This window comes from Carcharhinus amblyrhynchos, unplaced genomic scaffold, assembly GCF_965287045.1.
Source record: "Carcharhinus amblyrhynchos unplaced genomic scaffold, sCarAmb.v2.hapA scaffold_45, whole genome shotgun sequence".
In the NCBI taxonomy this organism is placed as follows: Eukaryota; Metazoa; Chordata; class Chondrichthyes; order Carcharhiniformes; family Carcharhinidae; genus Carcharhinus; species Carcharhinus amblyrhynchos.
Genome location: NW_027649786.1, coordinates 3,788,550 through 3,816,363, shown reverse-complemented (window position 1 = coordinate 3,816,363; position 27,814 = coordinate 3,788,550). Strand labels below are relative to the sequence as shown.

At 47.0% G+C, this 27,814-nt stretch overlaps 1 protein-coding gene across 1 annotated transcript in view; it reads left to right on the top strand.

The window, feature by feature from the left end:
- The first annotated feature begins 3,323 nt into the window (after positions 1 to 3,323).
- Positions 3,324 to 27,814, top strand: part of LOC145337295 (uncharacterized) — a 31,844-nt gene continuing 7,353 nt past the window's right edge. The window contains exons 1-5 of the mRNA XM_080182087.1: positions 3,324 to 3,436; positions 13,201 to 13,395; positions 16,899 to 17,079; positions 22,289 to 22,395; positions 26,649 to 26,798. Of these exons, the coding sequence (XP_080038213.1) occupies positions 13,231 to 13,395; positions 16,899 to 17,079; positions 22,289 to 22,395; positions 26,649 to 26,798 (603 nt within the window). The 5' untranslated portion in view covers positions 3,324 to 3,436; positions 13,201 to 13,230. The remainder of the gene's footprint in view (positions 3,437 to 13,200; positions 13,396 to 16,898; positions 17,080 to 22,288; positions 22,396 to 26,648; positions 26,799 to 27,814) is intronic.

Here is a 27,814-nt window from a genome sequence, read left to right as displayed (position 1 = left end):
TGATGAATGGGATGGATAGGTTAGAGGTGGAGAGACTCTTCCCGCTCAGAAAGGACAGTAGGACTAGGGGGCACAGCCTCAAGATAAAAGGGGGGCGGTTTAGAACAGAGTTGAGGAGGAACTTCTTCACTCAAAGGGTGGTGAATCTCTGGAATTCTCTGTCCATTGAGGTGGTGGAGGCTGCCTCGCTAAATATTTTTAAGACGTGGGTTGATGTGTTTTTGATAAGCGAGGGGATTAAGGGTTATGGGGAGAGGGCGGGAATGTGGAACTGAGCCACGACAGATCAGCCATGATCTTGTTGAATGGCGGGGCAGGCTCGAGGGGCTAGATGGCCTACTCCTGCTCCTATTTCTTATGTTCAAAACTCGATCAAGTTCGTGAGACACGACCTCCTCTTCACAAAACCAAGTTGCCTCTCACTAATATGTTCACTTATTTCCAAGTGGGAATAAATCCTGTCTCGAAGAATCCTTTCCATCAGAAGTTTTAAAAAATCCCACCATGGCTTCTCCCTCTGTATCTCCATAACCTCCCCAACCCTATAGCTCCACACTCTTACACTTCTGGCCTCTTGTACCTCCCTGAGTTTAAAAAGAAGCAGAGTTGGGATGGGAGGGGTAAGTTTTACACGGTAAGTTATGATCTGTAATGCTGTCTCTGAAAGATGGTAGAAGCAGATTTAATCATTAAAAAGGGAGTTGGGTAAATCTGGTGCAGCCAGGGCATTGGGACTAACAGGGTTGGTACAAGTGTGATGTGCCAACCATTCTACGATTCCCCTCGTGTAAAGGAATTTATCCTCACCACTTTCCTCACTGACAATTTACAATCTCAGGAGGCCAGTCGGCCCGTCATATCTGTTCTCCCAATGAGCAATTCACTTAGTGCCTTTCTCCCACCTCTCCATAACTCTGTTGCACATTGATTCTTGTCAGACACCAGTTTAGTTCCCTTTTGAAAGTCTCCATTGAATCTGTCTCCACCACACTCTCAGACAGTGCATTCCAGATGCTAACCACTCGCTGTGTGAATCTGTCCCCACCACACTCTCAGACAGTGCATTCCAGATCCTAACCACTCGCTGTGTGAATCTGTCCCCACCACACTCTCAGACAGTGCATTCCAGATGCTAACCACTCGCTGTGTGAATCTGTCCCCACCACACTCTCAGACAGTGCATTCCAGATCCTAACCACTCGCTGTGTGAATCTGTCCCCACCACACTCTCAGACAGTGCATTCCAGATCCTAACCACTCGCTGTGTGAATCTGTCCCCACCACACTCTCAGACAGTGCATTCCAGATCCTAACCACTCGCTGTGTGAATCTGTCCCCACCACACTCTCAGACAGCGCATTCCAGATCCTAACCACTGGCTGTGTGGGAAAGCTTTTTCTAAGTCAGTAACTCACTTCTCACTGAAACCAACTGGCTCGATAATCTCTCCACAATCTGTGCATTCAAACTCTTGGTCAATTGAGAAGCCTATGCCAAATCTGAAGTGGTGGGAATAACTCATGTGCCCCACATCACTCATGATTGCCCCACTTTGCAATGAGGATTCAGCCCAGTGAGTGTTTGCCTCCAATGTAACTCTATCCCTCCTGAGGTAAGGAGACAAATCAGAGCTTCAGTGAGGCCTCTCTACTTGTAGAATTTTTATTCATCCCCTGGCTGTGGGCATCGGTGGCTGGGCCCACATTTATGCCCACACCTAACTGCCCTCTGCCTGAGTGGCTAGCTGGCCTCCTTGAGGGGCATTTGGAATCAGCCCACATCATAGAGTCCCAACAGTGCAGTTCAGCCCATTGAGTAAATCGGAATATTGAGTATAAAAGTTGGAGTGTTATGGTGAGGTTGTATAAGGCATTGGTGGGGCCAAATTTAGAGTATTGTGTACAGTTTTGGTTACCTAGTTACAGGAAGGATGTAAATAAGGTTGAAAGAGTGCAGAGAAGGTTCACAATGTTGTTGCTGGGACTTGAGAAGCTGAGTTACAGAGAGAGATTGAATAGGTTAGGACTTTATTCCCTGGAGAATGAGGGGAGATTTGATAGCGGTGTATAAGATTTTGATGGGTATAGATAGAGTGAATGCAAGCAGGCTTTTTCCACTGAGGCTAGGGGAGAAAAAAAACCAGAGGGTGTGGGTTAAGGGTGAAAGGAGAAAAGTTTAAAGGGAATATTAGGGGGGGGATTCTTCACACAGAGAGTGGTGGGAGTGTGGAATGAGCTGCCAGATAAATGCGGGGTCACTTGTAACATTTAAGAAAAACTTGGACGGGTTCATGAATGAGAGGGGTGTGGAGGGATATGGTTCAAGTGCAGGTCAGTGGGACTAGGCAAAAAATGGTTCAGCACAGACAAGGAGGGCCAGAAGGCCTGTTTCTGAGCTGGAATGTTCTATGGTCCTATGAGTCTGCAGCGATGCTCTTGATAGTTTATTATCCAAGCCCTTCCCCTACTCTAACCCTGTAGCCCTATGCATTAACCATAGCCAACCTGCGCATCTTTGGACACTAATGGGCAATTTAACATGGCCAATCCACGCTAACCTGCGCATCTTTGGACTGTAGGAGGAAACCGGAGCATCCAGGAGAAACCCACGCAGACACGGGAAAAACATGCAAACTCCATGCAGACAGTGACCCAAGGCTGGTATCAAACCCAGGTCCCTGGCACTGAGGCAATAGCGCTAACCACTGTGCAACCCACATTCCATCTTGTGTTCAATGGAGACCAACATTAAATCTACCCTCCCTGATTACCCAACTACTGACCTTGACTTGTAATAGTGACTGCAATGCAGAGCCGTTGAGACTAACGAGATGGTGATGCTGGCATTGGACCGGGGTGGGCACTGTAAGAAGTCTTACAAAACCAGGTTAACTTCCTAACAGGTTTATCTGGAATCACAAGCTTTCAGAGTGCTGCCCCTTTACCACTCACCCGAGGAAGGAGCAGCGCTCTGAAAGCTCGTGATACCAAATAAATCTGTTGGCACTTTAACCTGGCGTTGTGAGACTTCTTACTGTGCCTAATGGGGCATTGGGTGTGGAGTGGGGGTGAGTGACCACATTCAGAGATAATTGGGGGGGGCTGAGTTGAGCAGAGTTGACCAATCCCTTCCCAATTACCCTCCTCATTAGCTACACACTGGTCAATGTTTACAGACAATGGGACCTGGCTGTTTTTCAATTGGCTGATCTGGGGGAGGGGAGCCTTTATCTGATTGGCTCCCAATGGAGCCAATGCAAGCCCTGCCTGTGTGAGCTGCTGGCCAGCGATTGGCCAGTCTTTATTTTGTGAATGGCTGGGCTGAAGGGTGGCCTGTGTCCGAGAACTAGCCTTGGAACTGGGCTGAAACCTCAGTCAACACCAACACTCCCGACAAGTGGAGCAGGGGCCAGCATCACTCCCCCTTCCTTCTCAAGGTAATTTCTGTTCAACCTTTTCCCCTCCTCCCCTCATCCATTGTGATGTTATTGTTGTGGAGACTTACTCTCGTTGAGAGGGCAGAGAGAGTCTGTGTTGACTTGGTAACCAAGGTGTTTGCTGGGTTACCTTGGCTTGTGTTCCTTGTGTAAGTGCTGTGTGACATGGAGAGGGGAGAGAGAAGCATAGTCCTGAAAAAAGCCGGAATTCCCCATTCCCTGAATATTATTGAGGTGGAGAGAAACTGCAGAAATCACACAAAAAAAGTAATGAGGAAGGCAGCTGCAAAAGGAGATAGAACATAGAACACTACAGCACAAACAGGCCCTTCGGCCCACGAGTTGCGCCGATCACATCAACACCTACCAACCTACAGACCTATCTATAACCCCCAATCCCATAAAACCCCATATACTCATCCAGAAGTCTTTTAAAAGACCCCAGCGAGTTCGCCTCCACCACCACTGACGGCAGCCGATTCCATTCACTCACCACCCTCTGAGTGAAAAACTTACCCCTAACATCACTTCTGAACCTCCCTCCCCGCACCTTAAACCTGTGTCCTCTCGTAGCGACCATTTCAACCCGGGGAAATAGCCTCTGAGAGTCCACCCTATCTATTCCTCTCAACATTTTATAAACTTCTATCAGGTCGCCTCTCAACCTTCGTCTCTCCAGGGAGAAGAGACCCAGCTCCCTCAACCTAACTTCATAAGGCATGCCTCCCAATCCAGGCAACATCCTTGTAAATCTCCTCTGTACCCTTTCAATAGCTTCTACGTCTTTCCTATAGTGAGGCGACCAGAACTGCGCACAATACTCCAAATGAGGCCTGACAAGGGTCTTATAAAGTTGCAGCATTACCTCCCGACTCCTAAACTCAATCCCTCGATTAATGAAGGCCAGTACACCATACGCCTTCTTGACCACATCCTCCACCTGCGAGGCCGATTTAAGAGTCCTGTGGACCCGGACCCCAAGATCCTTCTGCTCTTCAAATATGGAATATGTCAAATAAATGTGGGGTGTCTCGGGCACCTGGAGCACTGGGTACAGCTTTGCTCTCCTTTTTTAAGGAGGGATATACTCCAATTGGAAGCAATTTGGAAAAGGTTCCATCAGCTGTTTCCTGGGATCAAGGACTTGTTTGTCTTCTGAGGAAAGGCTGTGAACTTATTGGGGTTTCAGAAGAATGAGAGGTGATCTTACTGAAACTTTTAATGGCAGGTGGATACGGTGTTTAGCACGGCTGCCTCTCAGCACCAGGGACCAGGGTTCGAGTCCGGCCTCGGGTGATTATCTAGACGGAGGCTGCACATTCTCCCTGTGTTTGCGTGGGTTTCCTCCGGGTGCTCCGGTGTACTCCCACAGTCCAAAAATGTGCAGGTTAGGGTGGATTGGCCATTGCCAAATTGCCCCTTGATCTCCAGAGATGTGCGGGTTAGGTGGATTAGCCATGCTAAATTGCCCCTTAGTGTCAGAGGGATTAAGCAGGGTAAATACATTGATATAGGGTTGTGTGGGATTGTTATCGGTGCAGGCTCGATGGGCCAAATGGCCATCTCCTGCCTTATAGGGATTCTGTAGATCTTTGAGTGGAGGGGGGAGGTGTGGAGAGAAAGTGTTTTTCTCCTTCGTGAGCAAGACCAGAGCTAGGGAACGCTGTTTAAAAGTTCGAGAGATTCCCCTTCGAGAGGGAAATGAGGTGAACCTATTCTCTCTGATGGCCGTCAGTCTGTGGAACTCTCTTCCTGAAGAGCACGGAAAGCTGAGGCGTTGGGTATATTCAAGGCTGAGGTCAGATTTTGATCAAGGGAGTTGAACATTAAGGGGGATTGATTGGCAGAAAAGTGGGGCTAATTCCCCAGTTGGATCAACTGGGATTGTATTGAATGATGCAGCAGGATGGAGGGGCTGAATGGCCCTTCTGCTCTAATTTATGAAGTTCTGATGCTTTGTTGTCTATTTCTCCATGGGTTCAACTTACTCGAGCTATTGGTTGGTTAATGGCTTTCCACTGGTTTTACTGAGTGGACTCTGTGGAGTCCACAATTCCCCAGACAAACTGTCTATGTTTTAATTGTTACCCAATCTCAGGGAACAGACACAACACTCTGGAAAGAGCATAGAGTGGGAAAGAGATCATTGGAATGGGATGTGTTTGCTGAGGGGAATGGTTAGGACAGAGATCACCTTATTCTGTTTCTAAAGGGAAAATTCAGATGGATATATGAGGTGACGGGGAGGCAATACCCTAGTGCTTTTATGGCTAGACTATTAATCCAGAAACTCAGCTAATGTTCTGGGGGACCCGGGTTCGAATCCCACCACGGCAGATGGTGGAATTTGAATTCAATAAAAAATATCTGGAATTAAGAATCTACTGATGACCCATTGTGGGAAAAACCCATCTGGTTCCCTTTAGGGAAGGAAATCTGCCGTCCTTACCCCGGTCTGGCCTACGTGTGACTCCAGAGACACAGCAATGTGGTTGACTCTCAACTGCCCTCCAAGGGCAACTAGTGATGGGCAATAAATGCTGACCTAGCCAAGTGATGCCCGTGTCCCATGAATGAATAAAAAGCAGAGTTAGGGGTAAGAAGGGATTAGTTTGGATTTGGAGCTGTGTCCCTGACTGGTGGAAGGTGGGCTGAGAATCAGTGAGCAGGTGTTACTTGATATTTGTCAACGACAACTTTCCATCACATTACTGATGATCGAGAGTAGGCTGATGGGGTTATATTTGGCCTGGTTGAATTCGTCTTACTTTCTGTGTACAGGACATGCCTGGGCAATTGTCAGGTAGATGCCAGTGTTGTCGCTGTACTGGAAGAGTTTGACTAGTCACACGGCAAGGGCTGGAGCACATGTCTTCAGTCGTCAGGACCCGTGACCTGGCTGTCTCCATCACGAGCCTTGGTTGTGTCAAACCACTGCAGGAAAGTCATGGGAGAAGTCACCCAGCTTCATCCGAGGCAATGGACACAACACTGTTCACTCAACTCCACAATGTCCTCGTGACCTGGGGATGTGCCAAAGCTGGGAGCAGTGACCCTCAGACTAAACAAGCAGCATCCAACATAGAGTCACGGAATGATGCCTTCCAGTCAGTGACATGGTGGGGTTTCCCAGGGAACTGTTGACGTTGACTCTGGGCCCCATGAAGTCGAATGGTACATTTCAAACATGAACATAAGAACTAGGAGCAGGAGTCGGTCATCTGGCCCCTCGAGCCTGCTCCGCCATTCAATAAGATCATGGCTGATCTTTACGTGGGCTCAGCCCCACTTACCCACCCGCTCACCATAACCCTTAATTCCTTTACTGTTCAAAAATCTATCTATCCTTGCCTTAAAAACATTCAATGAGGGAGCCTCAACTGGGCAGGGAATTCCACAGATTCCCAACCCTTTGTGTGAAGAAGTTCCTCCTCAACTCAGTCCGAAATCTGCTCCCCCCTTATTTTGAGGCTATGCCCCTAGTTCTAGCATCCCCCCCCTCCCCCCCCACCACCGCTGCCCTGCACAGTGGAAACAACTTCCCGGCTTCTATCCCTTCATAATCTTATATGTTTCTATAAGATCTCCCCTCATTCTTCTGAATTCCAATGAGTATAGCCCCAGCCTACTCAGTCTCTCCTCATAAGCCAACCCTCTCAACTCTGGAATCAACCTAGTGAATCTCCTCTGAACCCCCTCCAGTGTCAGTATATCCTTTCTCAAGTAAGGAAACCAAAACTGTACACAGTACTCCAGGTATGGCCTCACCAGGTTCGAATCCCACCACAGCAGATGGTGAAATTTGAACTCAGTGGAATTAAGAATCTACTGATGACCATGAAACCATTGTTGATTGCTGGAAAAAAACCCATCTGGTTCACTAATGCCCTTTAGGAAGGGAATCTGCTGTCCTTAGCTGGCCTAGCCTACGTGTGACTCCAGGGCTACAGCAATGTGGTTGATTCTCAACTGCCCTCCAAGGGAAACTAAGGATGGGCAATAAATGCTGGCCAGCCAGCGACGCCCATGTCCCAGGAATTAATAAAAGAAAACAAACCAGCATCAGTGCTAAAGGGGACAGACTTCAAATGCAACGGGTAACTGAAACCAGCCTAACCAGGAACATGTTTGCAAAGTAACTATTGAAACCAAGCATTGTTGACCACCATGGAAGTGGGATTATTGTTGGAAGGATTACCTCGAGAACAGATTGTGTTGACTTGGTAACTAAGGTGTCCTATTGGGCTTCAGTTCCTCGTAAGACTGCTTAGGACACCAGCAGAGTTGGGACTGAACTGTTCCTGTGTTTACTCAATGGGTTTAACTGAATTCAGTTGGTCCAGGATGTGGGCATCATTGACAAGGCCAGCATTTATTGCCCATCCTTAATTGCCCTCGAACTGAGTGACTCCTTAGGCCATTTTAGACGGGCAGTTAAGAATCAATAACCATGGATCTGGAGTCGCAGGTTGGCCAGTCGGGATAAGGATGGCAGATTTCCTTCCCTGAAGGACATTAGTGAATCGGATGTGTTTTCAAGACAATCGATAGTCACTGTTACTGATTAGAGACCGGGGAACCTGCAGTGAGAAACTCGTAACATTTCTATAATGCAGAAGGAGGCCATACTAAATTGTCCCTTAGTGTCCAAAGATGCGAAGGTTAGCTGGATTGACCAATGTAAATGTGTGGTGTTACGGGATTGGGCCTTGGTAAGATGCTGTTACGGAGAGTCTGAATGGGCTGAATGCCCTCCTTCTGCATTATAGGAATTCTCTGGTTCTGTGAGAGATGAGGAGGAGTTTCCTCAGCCAGAGAGTGGTGAATCTGTGGAACTCTTTGCCGCAGAAGGCTGTGGAGGCCAGGTCATTGAGTGTCTTTAAGACAGAGATAGATAGGTTCTTGATTAATAAGGAGATCGGGATTACGCGGAAAAAGAAGGGGAATGGAGATGAGAAAAATATCAGCCATAATTGAATGGTGAAGATTCAATGGGCTGAGTGGCCTAATTTTTCTCCTATGTCTTATGGTCTTTTAGTTACTCACTGTAGGATTCTCTACCCTGCTTCTACAAGTCACACTATTTACACGGCTGGGCCCAATTCAGTTTCTGATCAATGGTAACCTCCAGGATGTTGATTATGGGGGGTTCAGTGACGATTATGCCATTAAGTGTCAAGCGGGTGATGATCTTGTTCAAGATGGTCGTTGCTTGCAATTTCTGCAGTGCGAATGTTATTTGCCACTTGTCAGCCCAAGTCTGGATATTGTCCAGGTCTTGCTGCATTTGGACATAGACTGCTTCAGTATCTGAGGAGTCGCGAATGGTGCTGAACATTGTGCCAATCATCCCCAGTTCTGACCTTATGATGGAGGGAAAGTCATTGATGAAGCAGCGGAAGATTGTTGGGCCTAAGACACTACACTGAGAGACTCCTGAAGAGATGTCCTGGAACTGACCCTCCATAACCACAACCATCTTTCTATGTCCCAGGTATAACTCCAACCAGTGGAGAGTACCCCCCCCTCCGCCCCCCCGTCAATTCCTTTTGACTTTAATACTGCTAGGGCTCGGTCAAATGTGGCCTTGATGTCAAGGGCTGTCACTCTTGCCTCACTTCTAGAATTCAGTTTATTTGTCCATGTTTATACCAAGGCTGGATTGAAGTCTGGAGCCAACTGGCTCTCAAGCATCCTTAATGAGCCATTTCAGAGGGCTTTGAGGAATCACCAATACTGCAGTAGGCCTGGATTCACATCTCTGCCTGACTGGCTAATCATTGTTGAACTAAATGAGCTTCTATGAAAATCTGGTAGTTTGATCATCTTCTTTTACTGAGGCTGGCTTTTTATTAATTCATAAAATTATTATTAATTACATTGAAGTTAAATTTCCCCAGCTGCTGTAAGATTTGAACTCTTTGTTTGGAGTGCTGTCAATAGACAGGTCAATGCCACAATTGACCCACAGCACCTTCTGGATAAATACAAGAGACACTGGAGTCAATGAAGAGAGTTCAAGTGAATCTCAAGATAAAGCCTAAGAATCAACCAAAAAATCTCAAAGCAAGAGTGGTGCCACATGCAATTTGTCCCAAGTAGAAGGAGGATTAGTGCGACTTGCTGGTGTGTTGGAGCCAGTTACAATGAGTGACTGGGCTACTCCCATCGTACCTGTCATGAAACCAATAATTGAATTTTTGGTGATTTTAAAACAATCTAGGGTTGTGCATTGATCAATATCCACTTTTTTTAATTGAAGATTTGTTTGCTGGGTTATCAGGTGGGCAGACATTCAGCAAGATGGATCTTTCACAAGCGTATTTACAGATGAATATAGCTGCTGAATCTCAACCTTTGCTTACCATCATTATTCATAAAGGTCTTTTTCATTATAAAAGATTGCCTTTTGGAATAATATCCTCACCAGCCCTATTCCAAAGATCAATGGGTCAGAATTTAAGTGGTCTCTCTGGTGCACAATGTTACCTGGATGATATTCTAATTACAGGGTCCAGCGCTTGAATAATTTAGAAGCAACATTGAAATATTTTCGAGCATATGGCCTGTTTATCAAGAATGAGAAGTGTGGCATTTTCCAGATGTTAATCCAGCATTTGGATTATGTTGTTGGTAGTAAAGGTCTATATAAAGTACCTAAAAAAAAAGATGGACATTATTTTAGAAGCACCACATCTGCTGAATATGACAGCATTTCAAGTTTAGAGATATACCAGAAATGATCCCATAATGGAAAAGGTGATGGATTTGGATTGAAAGGAATGATAGCTTGAATGCATCATATACATCCTTATTAGAAACTATAGGTGTCAAGATGGGTTTCTACTGTGGGCAATCCAAGTGACCATCTTCCTAGTCTGCATGGAAGAGTTTTTGAACAACTACATGAATGATACCCTGGTACAATCTGGATGAATGAAAGTAGTTATTTATGATGTTAGGGTCTGGACGCTCAGATTGAAATAGGAAATACATCACTCTTGTCTCCTTTACACGCTAGAAGTGGCCTAAAATGCTATGGCAATGATTGCATATAGATTTAAGAGTTACCTGCTCTTAGTCATAATTGATGCACACTCAAAGTGGCTGTCAGTTTTTATCATGAGATCTGCTACAACTGAGCAAACCATTGAAAAACTTGATAAACGAGAACAGATTGTTAGTGATACATGTTCACAATGTCCAGCATTTAAATCCACTCCTTCATCATCTATCGATTAATGGATTAGCTGAAATATTCATACAATCCTTAAAACATTCTTTAAATGCTTCAAGAGAGCAAATTTTATTATCAAGTTGTGTGAATAGCTTTTTCGCATCTGATAGAAACATTACTCATACAACTTTGCACGGCACGATGGCACAGTGGGTAGATTGCCCAGTAACACTGCGCAGTGAGGAGAGAGTGGGGCAGTGGGATTAGTTTGGGGATTGATACAGGGCTATGGGGAGAGAGTGGGGCAGTGGGATTAGTTTGGGGATTGATACAGGGCTATGGGGAGAGAGCGGGGCAGTGGGATTAGTTTGGGGATTGATACAGGGCTATGGGGAGAGAGTGGGACAGTGGGATTAGTTTGGGGATTGATACAGGGCTATGGGGAGAGAGCGGGGCAGTGGGATTAGTTTGGGGATTGATGCAGGGCTATGGGGAGAGAGCGGGGGCAGTGAGATTAGTTTGGGGATTGATACAGGGCTATGGGGAGAGAGTGGGGCAGTGAGATTAGTTTGGGGATTGATACAGGGCTATGGGGAGAGAGCGGGGCAGTGGGATTAGTTTGGGGATTGATACAGGGCTATGGGGAGAGAGTGGGGCAGTGGGATTAGTTTGGGGATTGATGCAGGGCTATGGGGAGAGAGCGGGGGCAGTGGGATTAGTTTGGGATTGATACAGGGCTATGGGGAGAGAGCGGGGGCAGTGGGATTAGTTTGGGATTGATACAGGGCTATGGGGAGAGAGCGGGGGCAGTGGGATTAGTTTGGGATTGATACAGGGCTATGGGGAGAGAGCGGGGGCAGTGAGATTAGTTTGGGGATTGATACAGGGCTATGGGGAGAGAGCGGGACAGTGGGATTAGTTTGGGAATTGATACAGGGCTATGGGGAGAGAGTGGGACACTGGGATTAGTTTAGGATTGATACAGGGCTATGGGGAGAGTGTGCTGCAGTGGGATTAGTTTGGGATTGATACAGGGCTATGGGGAGAGAGCGGGGGCAGTGGGATTAGTTTGGGATTGATACAGGGCTATGGGGAGAGAGCGGGGGCAGTGGGATTAGTTTGGGATTGATACAGGGCTATGGGGAGAGAGCGAGGCAGTGGGATTAGTTTGGGGATTGATACAGGGCTATGGGGAGAGAGCGGGGCAGTGGGATTAGTTTGGGGATTGATGCAGGGCTATGGGGAGAGAGTGGGGCAGTGGGATTAGTTTGGGGATTGATACAGGGCTATGGGGAGAGAGCGGGGCAGTGGGATTAGTTTGGGGATTGATACAGGGCTATGGGGAGAGAGCGGGGCAGTGGGATTAGTTTGGGGATTGATACAGGGCTATGGGGAGAGAGTGGGGCAGTGGGATTAGTTTGGGGATTGATACAGGGCTATGGGGAGAGGGCGGGGCAGTGGGATTAGTTTGGGATTGATACAGGGCTATGGGGAGAGAGCGGGGCAATGGGATTAGTTTGGGGATTGATGCAGGGCGATGGGGAGAGAGCGGGGGCAATGGGATTAGTTTGGGGATTGATACAGGGCTATGGGGAGAGAGCGGGGGCAGTGGGATTAGTTTGGGGATTGATGCAGGGCTATGGGGAGAGAGCGGGGGCAGTGGGATTAGTTTGGGGATTGATACAGGGCTATTGGGAGAGAGCGGGACAGTGGGATTAGTTTGGGGATTGATACAGGGCTATGGGGAGAGAGCGGGGCAGTGGGATTAGTTTGGGGATTGATACAGGGCTATGGGGAGAGAGTGGGACAGTGGGATTAGTTTGGGGATTGATACAGGGCTATGGGGAGAGAGCGGGGCAGTGGGATTAGTTTGGGGATTGATACAGGGCTATGGGGAGAGTGTGGTCAGTGTGATCAGTAAGCAATTCTTCTTCCTTTCTCTCTCACCCTCATGAATGCTACTGTCCCCACTCATCACTTCCTCCACTGTCTTGATTTCGCTTCCTCCTCCCCGACCTCCCTATCCCCTACTTCCACACTCCCTCTCTCTCGCTTGTTCTGCCACCGTATCCTTCTCTCTCTCTCTCTCTATAATCAAAGTGTGAAGGAATGATCACGACTGAAGGGAGGCAATGGCATTGTATTATCTGGACCATTAATCTGGAAATTCAGCTCATGTTCTGGGGACCTGGATTCAAGTCCCTCTGTGGCAGATGGATTCAATAAAAGAAATAACTGGAATTAAAAATTTACTGATGACCATGAAACCATTGTCGATTGTTGTAAAAACCCATCCGGTTGACTGATATCCTTTAGGGAAGGAAATCTGCTGTCCTTACCTGGTCTGGCCTACACGTGATTCCAGAGCCACAGTAATGTGGTTGACTCTCAACTGCCCTCTCAAATGGTCAAGTGAGACTATCAGTTCAGGGGCAATTAGGGATGGGCACTAAATGCTGGCCCAGTCAGTGACACCCATGTCCCACGAATGAATAAAAGAAAATGTGGTGTGCTGGCCTACTGGTAGGTGAAATGTGTTGTCACCAACTCGTTGTTAATGCAGGAGCATTGTGGACCTCTCTTTCAGGTTTTGGCCTGTACTCCAGAGTCTGTACAGATGAGTTTGCAAGCGAGAAAACAAGTGGTGAAGAAGGCATTGCCAACCCAGCTGAAACTCCGTCATGCAGTCCCACTGACCAGGGACTCACAGGGGATCTACAGCTTGACCCTGACTCAGGATGGGCAGGAGCTGATGGTGGGATTTGGAAATGGAGCCATTCAGGTAGAATACAAATATCCAGGAGTGAGAAGTTGCCAAAACTGGCACAAGCAATGGAAAGACTTGGTTACAACTCAGTCACTTTGTCACCAAATGGCAACTGTGTTCTCTCAAAGCATTACCTCCCTTCACCTCTGCGTCCTGTCTCTCCCCAAGGCACAATCTGGACCTCAGCAAGCTTTCCCACCCTCATACCCAACATCCATTCTTTACCCTCCCTGTCTCTGTCTCTGTCTCTCTGTGTCTCTCGGTCTGTCACCATCTATCTCTCTCCCTCTTTCCATCTCCAGCTCTCTCTGTTCTCTCCCTGACCTTCTTTACTCTCTGCGCTCACTCATTGACTGCTGTATTCTCTGTGTCTGTGCTCTCTCTGTGCATTTTTTATTTTCACTCAGTTTGTTCTCTCTGTTCTTCACTTGTGCCCTCTGGCTGTCCATTGTTGACCTGTGCCCTCTGGCTGTCCATTGTTGACCTGTGCCCTCTCACTGCCCATCATTGACCTGTGCCCTCTGCTCATCGTTGACCTGTGCCCTCTGACTGCCCCTTGTTGACCTGTGCTGCCTTGTTGCCCATTGTTGACAAAGAGCAAAGAAAAGTACAGCACAAGAACAGGCCCTTCGGCCCCTCCAAGCCTGCACCAACCATGCTGCCCGACTGAACTAAAACCCCCTACCCTTCCGGGGACCATATCCCTCTATTCCCATCCTATTCATGGATTTGTCAAGACACCCCTTAAAAGTCACAACCGTGTCCGCTTCCACTCCCTCCCCCGGCAACGAGTTCCAGGCACCCACCACCCTCTGTGTAAAAAATCTGCCTTGTACATCTCCTTTAAACCTTACCCCTCGCACCTTAAACCTGAGCCCCTGAGTAATTGACTCTTCCACCCTGGGAAAAAGCTTCTGACTATCCACTCTGTCCATGCCTCTCATAATCTTCTAGACTTCTATCAGGTCGCTCCTCAACCTCCGCCGCTCCAGTGAGAACAAACCAAGTTTCTCCAACCTCTACTCATAGCTAATGCCCTCCATACCAGGCAACATCCTGGTAAATTTACCATCAGCTATTTACCATTTATATAGATGATCTGGAGGAGGGAACCGAGTGTAGGGTGTCGAAATTTGCTGATGACACCAAGATTGGGGGAAAGGCAAATTGTGCGGAGGGTGTGGAGAGTCTGCAGAAGGATCTAGATAGGCTGGGCGAATGGGCCAGGAAATGGCAAATGGAATTTAATGTTGGCAAGTGTGAGGTGGTCCACTTTGGTAGGAAGAATGGTAGGAAGGACTATTACTTACGTGGCGAAAAACTGCAGCAGGCGACGGTGCAGAGGGACCTCGGGGTCCTTGTGCATGAGTCGCAAAAACCCAGCTTGCAGGTGCAGCAGGTGGTCAGGAAGGCGAATGGGATGCTGGCCTTCATAGCGAGGGGGATTGAATATAAAAGTAGGGAGGTCTTGCTGCGGCTGTATAGGGCATTGGTGAGGCCGCAGCTGGAGTACTGTGTGCAGTTTTGGGCGCCGCACCTGCGCAAGGATATTTTGGCCTTGGAGGGAGTGCAGAGGAGGTTTACTAGGCTGATACCGGAGTTGAGGGGGTTGAGCTATGAGGAGAGGCTGAATAAACTAGGCTTGTACTCGTTAGAGTTTAGAAGAATGAGGGGAGATCTCATTGAGACGTATAAGATGATGAATGGGATGGATAGGATAGAGGTGGAAAGACTCTTCCCGCTCAAAAAAGACAGTAGGACTAGGGGGCACAGCCTCAAGATAAAGGGGGGGCGGTTTAGAACGGAGTTGAGGAGGAACTTCTTCACTCAAAGGGTGGTGAATCTCTGGAATTCTCTGCCCGTTGAAGTGGTGGAGGCTACCTCGCTAAATATTTTTAAGAAGCGGGTTGATGGGTTTTTGATAAGAGAGGGGATTAAGGGTTATGGGGAGAGGGCGGGAAAGTGGAACTGAGCCACGACAGATCAGCCATGATCTTATTGAATGGCGGGGCAGGCTCGAAGGGCCAGATGGCCTACTCCTGCTCCTATTTCTTATGTTCTTATGTTCTTAAATCTTTTCTGCTCCCTCTCCAAAGCCTCCACATCCTTCTGGTAGTGTGGCGACCAGACTATATTCCAAGTGCGGCCTCACTAAGGTTCTATAAAGCGTCAACATGACTTGTCAATTTTTAAACTCAGTGCCCCGGCCGATGAAGGCAAGCATGCCGTATGCCTTCTTGACTACCTTCTCCACCTGCATTGCCACTTTCAGTGACCTGTGTATCTGAACACCCAGATCCCTCTGCCTATCAATACTCTTAAGGGTGCTGCCATTTACTGTATATTTCCTATCTGTATTAGACCTTCCAAAATGCTTCCAAAAAGAGACCTGTACCCTCTCACTGACCATTGTTGACCTGTGCTCTCTGAACATTCTTGCTGTCCCTTATTGACCTGTGCCCCCTGCACCCTCTCGCTGTCCAATGTTGACCTGTGCCCTATGTGCCCTCTTGCTGTCCCTTATTGACCTGTGCCCTCTCGCTGTCCAATGTTGACCTGTGCCCTCCATGCCCTCTTGCTGCCCTTGTTGATCTGTGCCCTCCACGCCCTCTTGCTGCCCATTGTTGACCTGTGCCCTCTGCACCCTCTCGCTGTCCAATGTTGACCTGTGCCCTCTGGACCTTCTTGCTGCCCATTGTTGACCTGTGCCCTCTGGACTCTCTTGCTCCCCATTGTTGACCTGTGCCCACTGCTCCCTCTCGCTGTCCAATGTTGACCTGTGCCCTCTGGACTCTCTTGCTCCCCATTGTTGACCTGTGCCCACTGCTCCCTCTCGCTGTCCAATGTTGACCTGTGCCCTCTGCGCCCTCTCGCTGTCCAATGTTGACCTGTGCCCTCTGGACTCTCTTGCTCCCCATTGTTGACCTGTGCCCACTGCTGCCTCTTGCTGTCCAATGTTGACCTGTGCCCTCTGTGCCCTCTCGCTGTCCAATGTTGACCTGTGCCCTCTTGCTGTCCCTTGTTGACCTGTGCCCTCCACGCCCTCTTGCTGCCCATTGTTGACCTGTGCCCTCTGCACCCTCTCGCTGTCCAATGTTGACCTGTGCCCTCTGCGCCCTCTCACTGTCCAATGTTGACCTGTGCCCTCTGCGCCCTCTCGCTGTCCAATGTTGACCTGTGCCCTCTGCGCCCTCTCGCTGTCCAATGTTGACCTGTGTCCTCTGCGCCCTCTCGCTGTCCAATGTTGACCTGTGCCCTCTGCGCCCTCTCGCTGTCCAATGTTGACCTGTGCCCACTGTGCCCTCTCGCTGTCCAATGTTGACCTGTGCCCTCTGCGCCCTCTCGCTTTCCAATGTTGACCTGTGCCCTCTGCGCCCTCTCACTGTCCAATGTTGACCTGTGTCCTCTTGCTTTCCAATGTTGACCTGTGCCCTCTGCGCCCTCTCGCTTTCCAATGTTGACCTGTGCCCTCTGGCTGCCCAATGTTGACCTATTCTTCTTGTGCCCTCTGTTATCAGGCCGTGGACCCTGTGGAAGGAAAACCTCTGCGTGACATATTCAGTGGGGGTGTTTCCCGACAGGCCGTCACGAGTATGTGCTTTACCCCGAAGGATGACAGTCACCTGATATCAGTCAGCGCTGAAGGTGTAATTGCTGTTTATGACACTAAAACTACCAAATGTCTTTTCACCACCACAGGTATGCAAGGACTTCCTGGACAATGATACGCGGTATATTCTTCTGTACAATTTGTTCTTATGCCCCATCCTTCTAAAGGGATCATGTCCTTGTGCCTTCCTACCTCAACATCCTTGGCACTGGACATTTGACCCTTACTCTCCTTTAGGCACTCTGTATAATTGCAGTAATAAAGACCAATATGTCACTTGCTTTCCTACTTGCCTACCGTACTTGCATGCTAACTTTCTGTCGTCTTGTTCGCCCAAGCCTCTCCAAGCATCAGTATTTACACACTTTACAAAATTATTCTAGTTTTCCATTCCAACGACCAAAGCAAACAGACACACAAACATATACTCCCTCTCCCTATCCCTCCCACTCAGGTAACCTGGCGGTGTGGGAGTGGGGGTGGGGGTAGTGGCTTTCACCAGTTCCATTTACCACTGATGGAAATCCCAATGCCTGGCTAATATATCTACATCTTTTCCCTTGTTTTGCTTTTAGATGGCACTATAATCCTTTTGCTACAATTAAGACGATCTGTTATTTTGCTCTCAGACAGTGCTGACCTTTATTCTGCAATTAACACCTACTTCAGTACTCTCACCACCTCTCCCTTTGTCTTATGTTGCATGATGTCTTTGTCCTTTAATCTTTTCGGCCTTCCAATCTAACTCTGACCACCTCTTTTGCTCCAGCTGCCCCTCCCCACTTTCTGAAGTTGAGAGTCCGTCCCGTTTCTACCTCTTTCCCAAGCTCTGAAGAAAAGTCACACTGGACTCAAAACACTAACTCTATTTCTCTCTCCAGGGCTGCTGCCACAGCTGCTGAGTTTTCCAGCATTTTTATTTCTGATTTCCAACACCCGCTGTATCTTGCCTTTATTACATAATCCCTTCTCTTGTACATCAACCTTTTGTAAGGCACATTATAAAACGCCTTTTGGAAATCCAGGTATACTACATCTACTGGTTCCTCCTCATCTACCCTCCTTGTTAATCCTCCAAAAACTCCCAATAAATTTGACAAGCAGAATTTACCTTTAGTAGAACCATGCCAACTTGTTCTGATCATACGATGTAATTCTAAGTCCATCATTAAGACTTCCTTAATTAATGAGTTCCAGTGCTTACTCAGTGACTGATCTCAGGCTAACTGGCCCTGTTTCTTCTGTCTCTTCTCTTGTTGATTTGCTAACTGCTGGGATTTTTTTCCAGAATTAGGGGAACTCTGGAAAATCGTAATCAGCTCAACCTCCGCAGCTCTCTCTTGGAATCCTCAGGAGTAGGCCATCCGGTTCCTGTGGAAACGTTGGATTTTAGGTCAAATAGAAGGGATCTGGTATGAAAAGCAGAATACAGGGAGCTAGGAAGAAAGTTAAGAAATTGGATCTCAAAGATAGTGATCTCAGGATTACTATCATGCCACATGCTAGTCAGAGTCGAAATGACAGGATATATTGGATAAATACATGATGAAGAGATGGTGTCAGGGGAGGCGTTTCAGATCCTGGGGCATTGGGACCAGTTGGACCTGTGCAATTCCTGTTACACCTGGACAGGATTGGGACTGATGTCCTAGGGGGACTGTTTGCTAGACAGGTTGAGGTTTAAGCTATATTTTATAATATTTTACATTGCAGAAGGACTTGGACAGGTTGGGAGAGTGGGCAAAGAAGTGGCAGATGGAATACAATGTGGAAAGTGTCAGGTTATACACTGTGGAAGGAGGAATGGAGGCAGAGACTGTTTTCTAAATGAGAAAATGCTTAGGAAATCAGAAACACAAAGGGACTAGGGAGTCCTTGTTCAAGATTCTCTTAAGGTTAACGTGCAGGTTCAGTTGACAGTTAGGAAGGCAAATGTAATGTTAGCATTCATGTCGAGAGGGTGAGAATACAAGAGCAGGGATGGACTTCTGAGGCTGTATAAGGCTCTGGTCAGACCCCATTTGGAGAATTGTGAGCAGTTTTGGGCCCCGTATCTAAGGAAGGATGTGTCGGCCTTGGAAAGGGTCCAGAGGAGGTTCACAAGAATGGTCCCTGGAATGAAGAGCTTGTCATATGAGGAACGGTTGAGGACTCTGGGTCTGTACTCGTTGGAGTTTAGAAGGATGAGGGGGAATCTTATTGAAACTTACAGGATACTACGTGGCCTGGATGGAGTGGATGTGGAGAGGATGTTTCCACTACAGGAAAAACTAGAACCTGAGGGTGCAACCTCAGGCTAAAGGGATGATCCTTTAAAACAGAGATGAGGAGGAATTTCTTCAGCCAGAGAGTGGGGAATCTGTGGAACTCTTTGCCTTAGAAGGCTGTGGAGGCCGGGTCATTGAGTGACTTTAAGACAGAGATAGATAGATAGATTCCTAGGGGATGAGAGGTCATGGGGAAAAGGCAGGAGAATGGGGATGGGAAAAATATCAGCCATGATTGAATGGTGGAGCAGACACCTTGGGGATGAGTGACCATAATATGATAGAATGTTTTATCAAGCTGCAGAGTGAAATAATTGATTTGGAGACTAGGGTGCTGAATCTTAATAAAGGAAACTATGAGGATATGAGGTGTGAGTTGCCCTTGGCAGACTGGGAAGAGTTCCTTAAAGAGATGATAGTGGATAGACAATGGCAACCATTCAAGGAACGCATGGGGGAACTGCAGCAACTGTTTATTCCTGTCTGGCACAAAAGCAAAATGGGTAAAAGGGCCAATCCATGGCTCAAAAAGGAAATTAGAGACAGTATCTGATCTAAGGAAGAAGCATACAGATTGACCAAGAAAAATAATAGGTCTGAGGATTGGGAGCAGTTTAGAATTCAACAAAAAAGGATCAAGGGATTGATTAAGAAGGGGAAAATACAGGACGAAAGTAAGCTTGCAGGGTACATAAAGACTGACACTAAGAGTTTTTGTAGATTCGCGAAAAGAGGTTGGTGAAGACAAATGTGGGTCCCTTACAGACAGAAATGGGGGAATGTATAATAGGGGACAAAGAAATGACCAGACAACTGAATACATACTTTGGTTCAGTCTTCACAAAAGAGGACACAAATCAAAAACCAGAAATGTTGGAGAATGCAGGATTTAGTGAAGGAAAGAACTGAGAGAGATCAATATTAGTAGAAAAATGGTACTAGGAAAATTGATGGGATTGAAGGTGGATAAATCACCAGGACCTGATAATCTACATCCCAGAGTACTTAAAGAAGTGACTCTAGAAATAGTGGATGCATTGGTGGTCATCTTCCAGGATTATATAGATTCTGGAACAATCCCTGCAAATTGGAGGTAGCTAATGTCACTCCAACATTCAAAAAGAGAGGTCGAGGGAAAACAGGGAATTGGTAATGGGGAAGATTCTCAAATCCATTATCAAGGATTTTATAGTGGATCATTTAGAAAGCAGTGGCAGGATCAGACAGAGTCAGCATGGATTTATGAAGGAGAAATCATGCTTGACAAATCTGATGGAATTCTTTGAAGATGTAACCAGTAGAGTTGACAAGGGGGAGCCAGTAGATGTGATACATTTGGACTTTCAAAAAGCGTTTGACAAAGTCCTGCACAAAAGATTATCATTCAAGATTAAAGAAAATGGGATTGGGGGAAGTGTATTGAGATGGATAGAAAACTGGTTGGCAGAGAGGAAACAAAGAATAGGAATTAATGGGTGCTTTCCAAATTGGCGGGCAGTAACTAGCAGGACCCCAGCTATTCACTGTATATATTAATGGTTTGGATGAGGGAACAATGTCTAACATCTCAAAGTTTGCAGATGATACCAAGTTGGGTGGGAGGGTGAACTGTGACGAGGAAGCAGAGATCCTTCAGAATGACCTGGACATGTTGGGTGAGTGAGCTAATCAATGGCAGCTAATCAATGGCAGCATAATTTGGATAGATGTGAGGTCATTCACTTTGGAAGCAAAAACAAGCAAGTAGATTACTACCTGAATGTCTGTAAATTGGGAAAGGGGAGTGTGCAGAGGGACCTGGGTGTCCTTGTGCACCAGTCACTGAAGGTAAGCATGCAGGTGCAGCAGGCGGTAAAGATGGCAAACGGTATGTTGGCCGTCATTGCGAGAGGTTTGGAGTACAGGAGCAGGGATCTGTTGTTGCAATTATACAGGGCCTTGGTAAGGCTACACCTAGAGTATTGTGTGCAGTTTTTAGTCTCCTTTTCTGAGGAAGAATGTTCTTGTTCTTGCGGGAGTGCCAGTGAAAGTTTACCAGGCTGATCCCAGGGATGGTGGGACTGATGTATGAGGAGAGATTGATTCAGGTTAGGATTGTTTTCACTGGAGTTCAGATGAATGAGGGGGAATCTCATAGAGACTTATAGAATTCTAACAGGAATAGACAGGGTCGGTGCAGAGAAGATGTTCCCGATGGTGGGGGAGTTCAGAACCAGAGGTCACAGTCTGAGGATTCAGGGTAGACCATTTAGAACGGAGGTGAGGAGACATTTCTTCACCCAAAGAGTGGTGAGCCTGTGGAATTCATTACCACAGGAAATAATTGATGCCAAAACATTGAATGTACTCAAGAGGCAGCTGGATATAGCACTTGAGGCAAATGGGATCAAAGGTTAAGGGGAGAAAGCAGGATCAGGCTATTGAGTTGGATGATCAGCCGTGATCTTAATGAATAGTGGAGCAAGCTCGATGGGCCGAATGGCCTCCTCCTGCTCCTGTCTTCTATGTTTCTATTTTAATCTGTTGCATTTCTTTAGTATGTTTTCTCTGCTGGTAATTACCTCAATTCCGTCACTCTTATCAACTCTTCAATCACCCACTATTTCTGGGATATAATTTGTGTCTTCTATTGTGAAGACAGACAGAAAATATTTGTGGAATGCCATTTCCTCATTCCCCGTGACAATTTTTCCTGTCTGTTCCTTGAAGGGCCAACATTGACTTTAACTATGTTTTTTTAAAATAAACTTGTTAAAGCTCTTACAATCTAGTTTTTATATTTCTGGCTGTTTTAATCTCGTACTCTATTTTTTTCCTTTTTTAGTTAAATTTTTGGTGACCTGGTTTCTAAAACACCCCCCATCCCGAGAGTTACCATGTCATTTGTGAGATTGTAAAGCCTTTTTTTTTGAAACCTAAAACCATCTTTAACTTCCTGAGTGAGTCACAGATGGATCTTTCTTGCTGAGATTTTCCTCCAGATCATTTATATAACTGCAAAGTGAACTCCTGCTGTTATTTACCTTACCAGACGAGAATAACGAACTCTACGCTGTGGATGTCTCGTCTGATGGGAGCACATACGCCACAGCTGGCAGCAGCAGGGCCATCAAAATATACGATGTCCGAACCAACAAGGTAAACCTCGCCCGCATCCTGCTCCTTCTGGCCTGTTTCTCTCTCTGGAACTCCGCATCTCTCATAGAAACTAGAAGCAGGATTTGAGTTGATTTATTATTGTCACATGTATTAGTATACAGTGTAAAGTATTGTTTCGTGTGCGCTGTACAAACAAAGCATACCATTCATGGAGAAGGAAAGGAGAGGGTGCAGAATGTAGTGTTACAGTCACAGCGAGGGAGTAGAGAAAGATCAGCTTAATGCGAGGTAGGTCCATTCAAAAGCCTGACAGCAGCAGGGAAGAAGCTGTTCTTGAGTCGGTGGGTACGGGACCTCAGACTTTTGTATCTTTTTCCCGATGGAAGAAGGTGGAAAAGAGAATGTCCGGGGTGCGTGGAGTCCTTAATTGTGCTGGCTGATTTTCGAGGCAGCAGGAAGTGTAGACGGAATCAATGGATGGGAGGCTGGTTTGTGTGATGGATTGGGCTACATTCACCACCCTTTGTAGTTCCTTACGGTCTTGGGCAGAGCAGGAGCCCAGACCGAGCTGTGATACAACCAGAAAGAATGCTTTCTATGGGGCATCTGTAAAGGTTGGTGAGAGTCGTAGCTGACATGCCAGATTTCCTTAGCCTCCTGAGAAAGTAGAGGCGTGGGTGGGCTTTTTTAACTATAGCGTTGGCATGGAGGAACCAGGACAGGTTGTTGGTGAAGGTGTAGGAGTAGGCCACTCAGCTGTTCGAGCCTGCTCCACCATTCACTGATCATGGCTGATCATCAAATTCAATACCCTTCCCCCCACCGCCCCAGCTTTCCCCCATATCCCTTGAGCCCCAAGAGCGATATCTAATTTCTTCTCAAAATCACATGTTTTAACCTCAACTTTTTTTTTAAATTCATTCATTCGTGGGACATGGGCATCGCTGGCTGGCCGGTGATTATTGCCCTTGCAGGGCAGTTGAGAGTCAGCCACATTGCTGTGGCTCTGGAGTCACATGTAGGCCAGACCGGGTAAGGACGGCAGATTTCCTTCCCTAAAGGGACATTAATGAACCAGATGGGTTTTTCTGACAATGGTTTCATGGTCATCATAGATCCTTAATTCCAGATATTTTTTATTGAATTAATATTTCATCATCTGCTGTGGTGGGATTCAAACCTGGGTCCCCAGAACATTAGCTGAGTTTCTCGAATACCACTAGGCCATCGCCTCCCCTACTTTCTGTGGGAGTGAATTCCACACATTCCCCACCCTCTGGGTGAAGAGATTTCTCCTCACCTCAGTCCTAAAAGGTTTACCCCTTATCCTCAAACTATGACCCTTTAGTTCTGGACTCTCCCCACCATCAGGAACATTCTTTTTGAATCTGCCCTGTCTAACCCTGTTAGAATTTTCTAAGTTTCTATGAAATCCCCTCTCGCTCTTCTAAACTCCAGTGAATACAATCCTAACCCACTTAGTCTCTCCTCATATGACAGACCTGCCATTCCAGGAATCAGCCTGGTGAACCTTCGCCGTACTCCCTCGAGAGCAAGGACATCCTTCCTCAGATAAGGTCACCAAAACTGCACACAATACTCCAGGTGTGGCCTCACCAACGCCCTGTACAATTGCAGCAAAACATCCCTATCCCTATACTCAAATCCTCTCACTATGGAGGCCAGAATCACAGGATCCTTTCAGTGCCAAATGAGGTCAATCAGCCCATTCCCCCTTATTACAAATATACAGGACATTGGTGAGATTACACCTGGAGCACTGTCTGGAGTTTTGATCTTCCTCCTCCTTACTTAAGGGACAATGTATTTGAGAGGTAATGTCCTAGTGGTATTATCGCTAGACTTAATCCAGAAACTCAGCTAATTGTCTGGGGACCCGGGTTCAAATCCTGCCACGGCAGATGGTGGAATATTAATTCAATTTAAAAAAAAATCTGGAATTAAGGATCTACTGATGACCATGAAACCATTGTTGTAAAAACCCATCTGGTTCACCGATGTCCTTTAGGGAAGGAAATCTGCCGTCCTTACCCAGTCTGGCCTACACATGACTCCAGAGCCACAACAATGTGATTCTCTCTCAACTGCCCTTCAAGGGCAACTAGAGGTGACAATAAATGGTGGCCCAGCCAGCGACACCCATGTCCCACCAATGAATTGAAGAAGTATACTTGCGTTAGTAACGGTCCCTGGGAGATTCACCAGCCTGATTCCAGGGACAGAGGGATTGGTTGTCTAATGAGGAAAGCTGGAAGCTATACTCATTGGAGTTTAGGAGAATGAGAGGTGATTCTGATGGAGTTTGACAAGGTGGACACTGAACGGATGTTGCCCCTCATGAGAGTTGCAATCTAGAACTACAGGGTCACAATTTTAAAACAAGGGGGGAATCACCCTTTACGATGGAGATGAGGAGGGATGTCTTCTCTCGAGACAAACGCTGGCCTTTAAGTTCCCCAGAATGGAAGCTGGACCATGGAATATATTCCAAACTGACTTTTTAAATCCTTTTGCTGCCCCACAGAGAGGGTAATACTGAATCCTGTATATCTTTGTCTGGCACTTGTACCTGATTGGGATATTCTTTTATTTTTCTAACTACCACATTAAAACTCTGGTGAGATAATGACAGAATTACAAAATCTTTAAGCGCAGACAGAGGCCATTCAGCCCTTCGAGTTTGCACTGGCTCTTGGAAGATCCCACTCCCCTTCCTTGTCACCTTGTACATTATTTCTCAATTTAATATCACACCATAGAAGTGAGGGAGAGCCGCCTTGTTCCTTTTAATTCCACTATCTGGAGCAATGCTTTGTTTGCAAGCACTTTGGACACGTTTCTGTCCATCAGGCTCTTACCGGCACCCACAATCAGTTGGCCTGGTTTTTATTAATATCACATGTATTTAGTATACAGCGAAAAGTATTGTTTCTTTCACAAAGCATACCATTCATAGAGAAGGAAACAAGACTGCAGAATGTAGTGTTACAGTCAAAGAACAAAGAACAACACAGCACGGGAAACAGGCCCTTCGGCCCAACGAGCCCGCGCCGCCGTCCCACTGTCTCAGTGACCTATTCATGATTTTAGTCTATACCTAACGTGCGAGGATCAGGGAGGTCCAATTTAGGGACAATTTAGTACCCAATCAATCAGCCTAAAAGCACATCTTTGGGGGGATGTGGGAGGAAACCGGAGCACCCGGAGGAAACCCACGCAACCACGGGGAGAACGTGCAAACTCCCACAGACACAGGCCCAAATCCATGTGTCCGCACAGCAACAGAGATAGTCTCTGAGCTGTCATGTTGCCCTCGAGATGGTCATAGCTAGGGTGTAGAGAAAGATCAACTTAATGCAAGATAGGTCCATTCAAAAGCAGCAGGGAAGAAGCTGTTCTTGAGTCGGTCGGTACGTGACCTCAGACTTTTGTATCTTTTTTCTGAAGGAAGGCGGAAGAGAGAATGCCCGGGATGTATGGGATCTTTGATTATGCCTTTCCAAGGCAGCAGGAAGTGTAGACAGTCAATAGATGGCAGGGGGTGGGGTGGGGGGAGGGTGGTGCTAGTTTGCATGAAGGACTGGGCTACATTCACAACATTTTGTACATCCAGAGAGAATGTTTCTATGGTGCCATGGTTATGTGAGAAATGTTGACCAGGGAAACTGGGAAAATCCCTTCTCCCGTCTGCACTTTCTCCCTGTGTTTGCATGGGATTCTTTCCGGTGCTTCGGTTTCCTCCCACAATCTGAAAGACGTGTTGGTTAGGGTGCATTGACCCGAACAGGTGCCAGAGTGTGGCGACTTGGGGAATTTCACAGTAACTTCATTGCGGTGTTAATGTAAGACTTACTTCTGACGAATAAATAAATTAAAAAGAAAGAAATATCCAGTACTAGGGGGCATGTACTTAAAGTGAGGGCGGGTGGGGGGGGAAGTTTGAAGGAGATGTGAGGGGTAAGTTTTTTTGTGAGGATGTCCCATCAGTGTGGTAGATCCTCAGATTGAAGCTGTCACTGTCAACCTGGCTTACTGACCTGTGGGAGGTCGAGGGTAGAGCATGAATCCATGAGGGCCAACTGCAGCCGTGTTTCCAAGGGGATTCCTTCTGGAACAGAGTGTGGGCAGGCTGGACTCGAGGCATGCTCCAGTTTGGCAAATCCTCTTGGGAGAGGAGTTCCATTCAGGAAAACGCTATTTTCTTTTCACAATAAAACGCCATGAGGGCCATTCAAGGGTTTAATCTCTCACAACTACTTCCTTCCTGGCAGGTGGTAAACGTACTGGAAGCTGCTGATTATGTCACCAGCGGGAAGGAGCTGAAACCTATTGATGGGCACACCCGGCGAGTCTTCGCCATTCGCTTCCATCCCGAGGAACGGCATATCTTTGTAACGGGAGGCTGGGATGATTCCATCAAGGTGAGTTGGATCAAATGGGGCATGGCGTGGGGACCACTCTCTCTTGGGTCCAACCTCCCATCATTTGTCCTACTTTCTCTGGGCTGATGATTTATCTGAGTGGTCCATCCTCCCAGGGCAGAAAGCAGAAGATAAAACTATAAGATGTAGGAGCAGAAACAGGCCCTTTGGCCCATCGAGTCTGCTCTTCCATTCAATGAGCTTGTGACTGATCTGATGTGATAATCCTCAACTCCCACTTTCCTGCCTTATCCCCATAACCCTCGATACCCTTACTGTTTAAAACCTGCCTCAGCCTTCAACATACCTACAGGGCAGGCAATGGCCTAGTGGTATTATCGCTAGATTATTAATCCAGAAACTCAGCTAATGTTCTGGGCACGTAGATTTCAATCCCCCCACGGCAGATGGTGGAATCTGGAACCTAGAATCTACCAACGACCACAGAGCCATTGTTAGCCGTCAGAAAAATCAGTTTCACCAGGCTGATACCGGAGATGAGGGGGTTAGTTTATGAGGAGAGATTAAATAGACTGGGCCTATACTCAGAGTTTAGAAAGCTGAGGGGGGATCTTATAGAGACTTAGAAGATAATGAAGGGGCTAGACAGGGTAGAGGTAGAGAGATTCTTTCCACTTAGAAAGGAAACCAGAACTAGAGGGCACTGCCTCAAAATAAGGGGGTGGGGCAGTTTAGAACAGAGTTGAGGAGGAACTTCTTCTCTCAGAGGGTGGTGAATCTCTGGAATTCTTTGCCCATTGACGTGGTGGAGGCTACCTCGCTGAATATATTTAAGTCACGGGTAGATAGGTTTCTGATAGACAAGGGAATTAAGGGTTATGGGGAGCAGGCAGGAAAGTGGAACTGATCCACTTCAGATCAGCCATGATCTTATTGAATGGCGGGGCAGGCTCGAAGGGCTAGATGGCCTACTCCTGCTCCTATTTCTTATGTTCTTAAACCAATCTGGTTCACCAATGTTCCCTAGGGAATGAAGTCTGCCATTTCATCTGGTC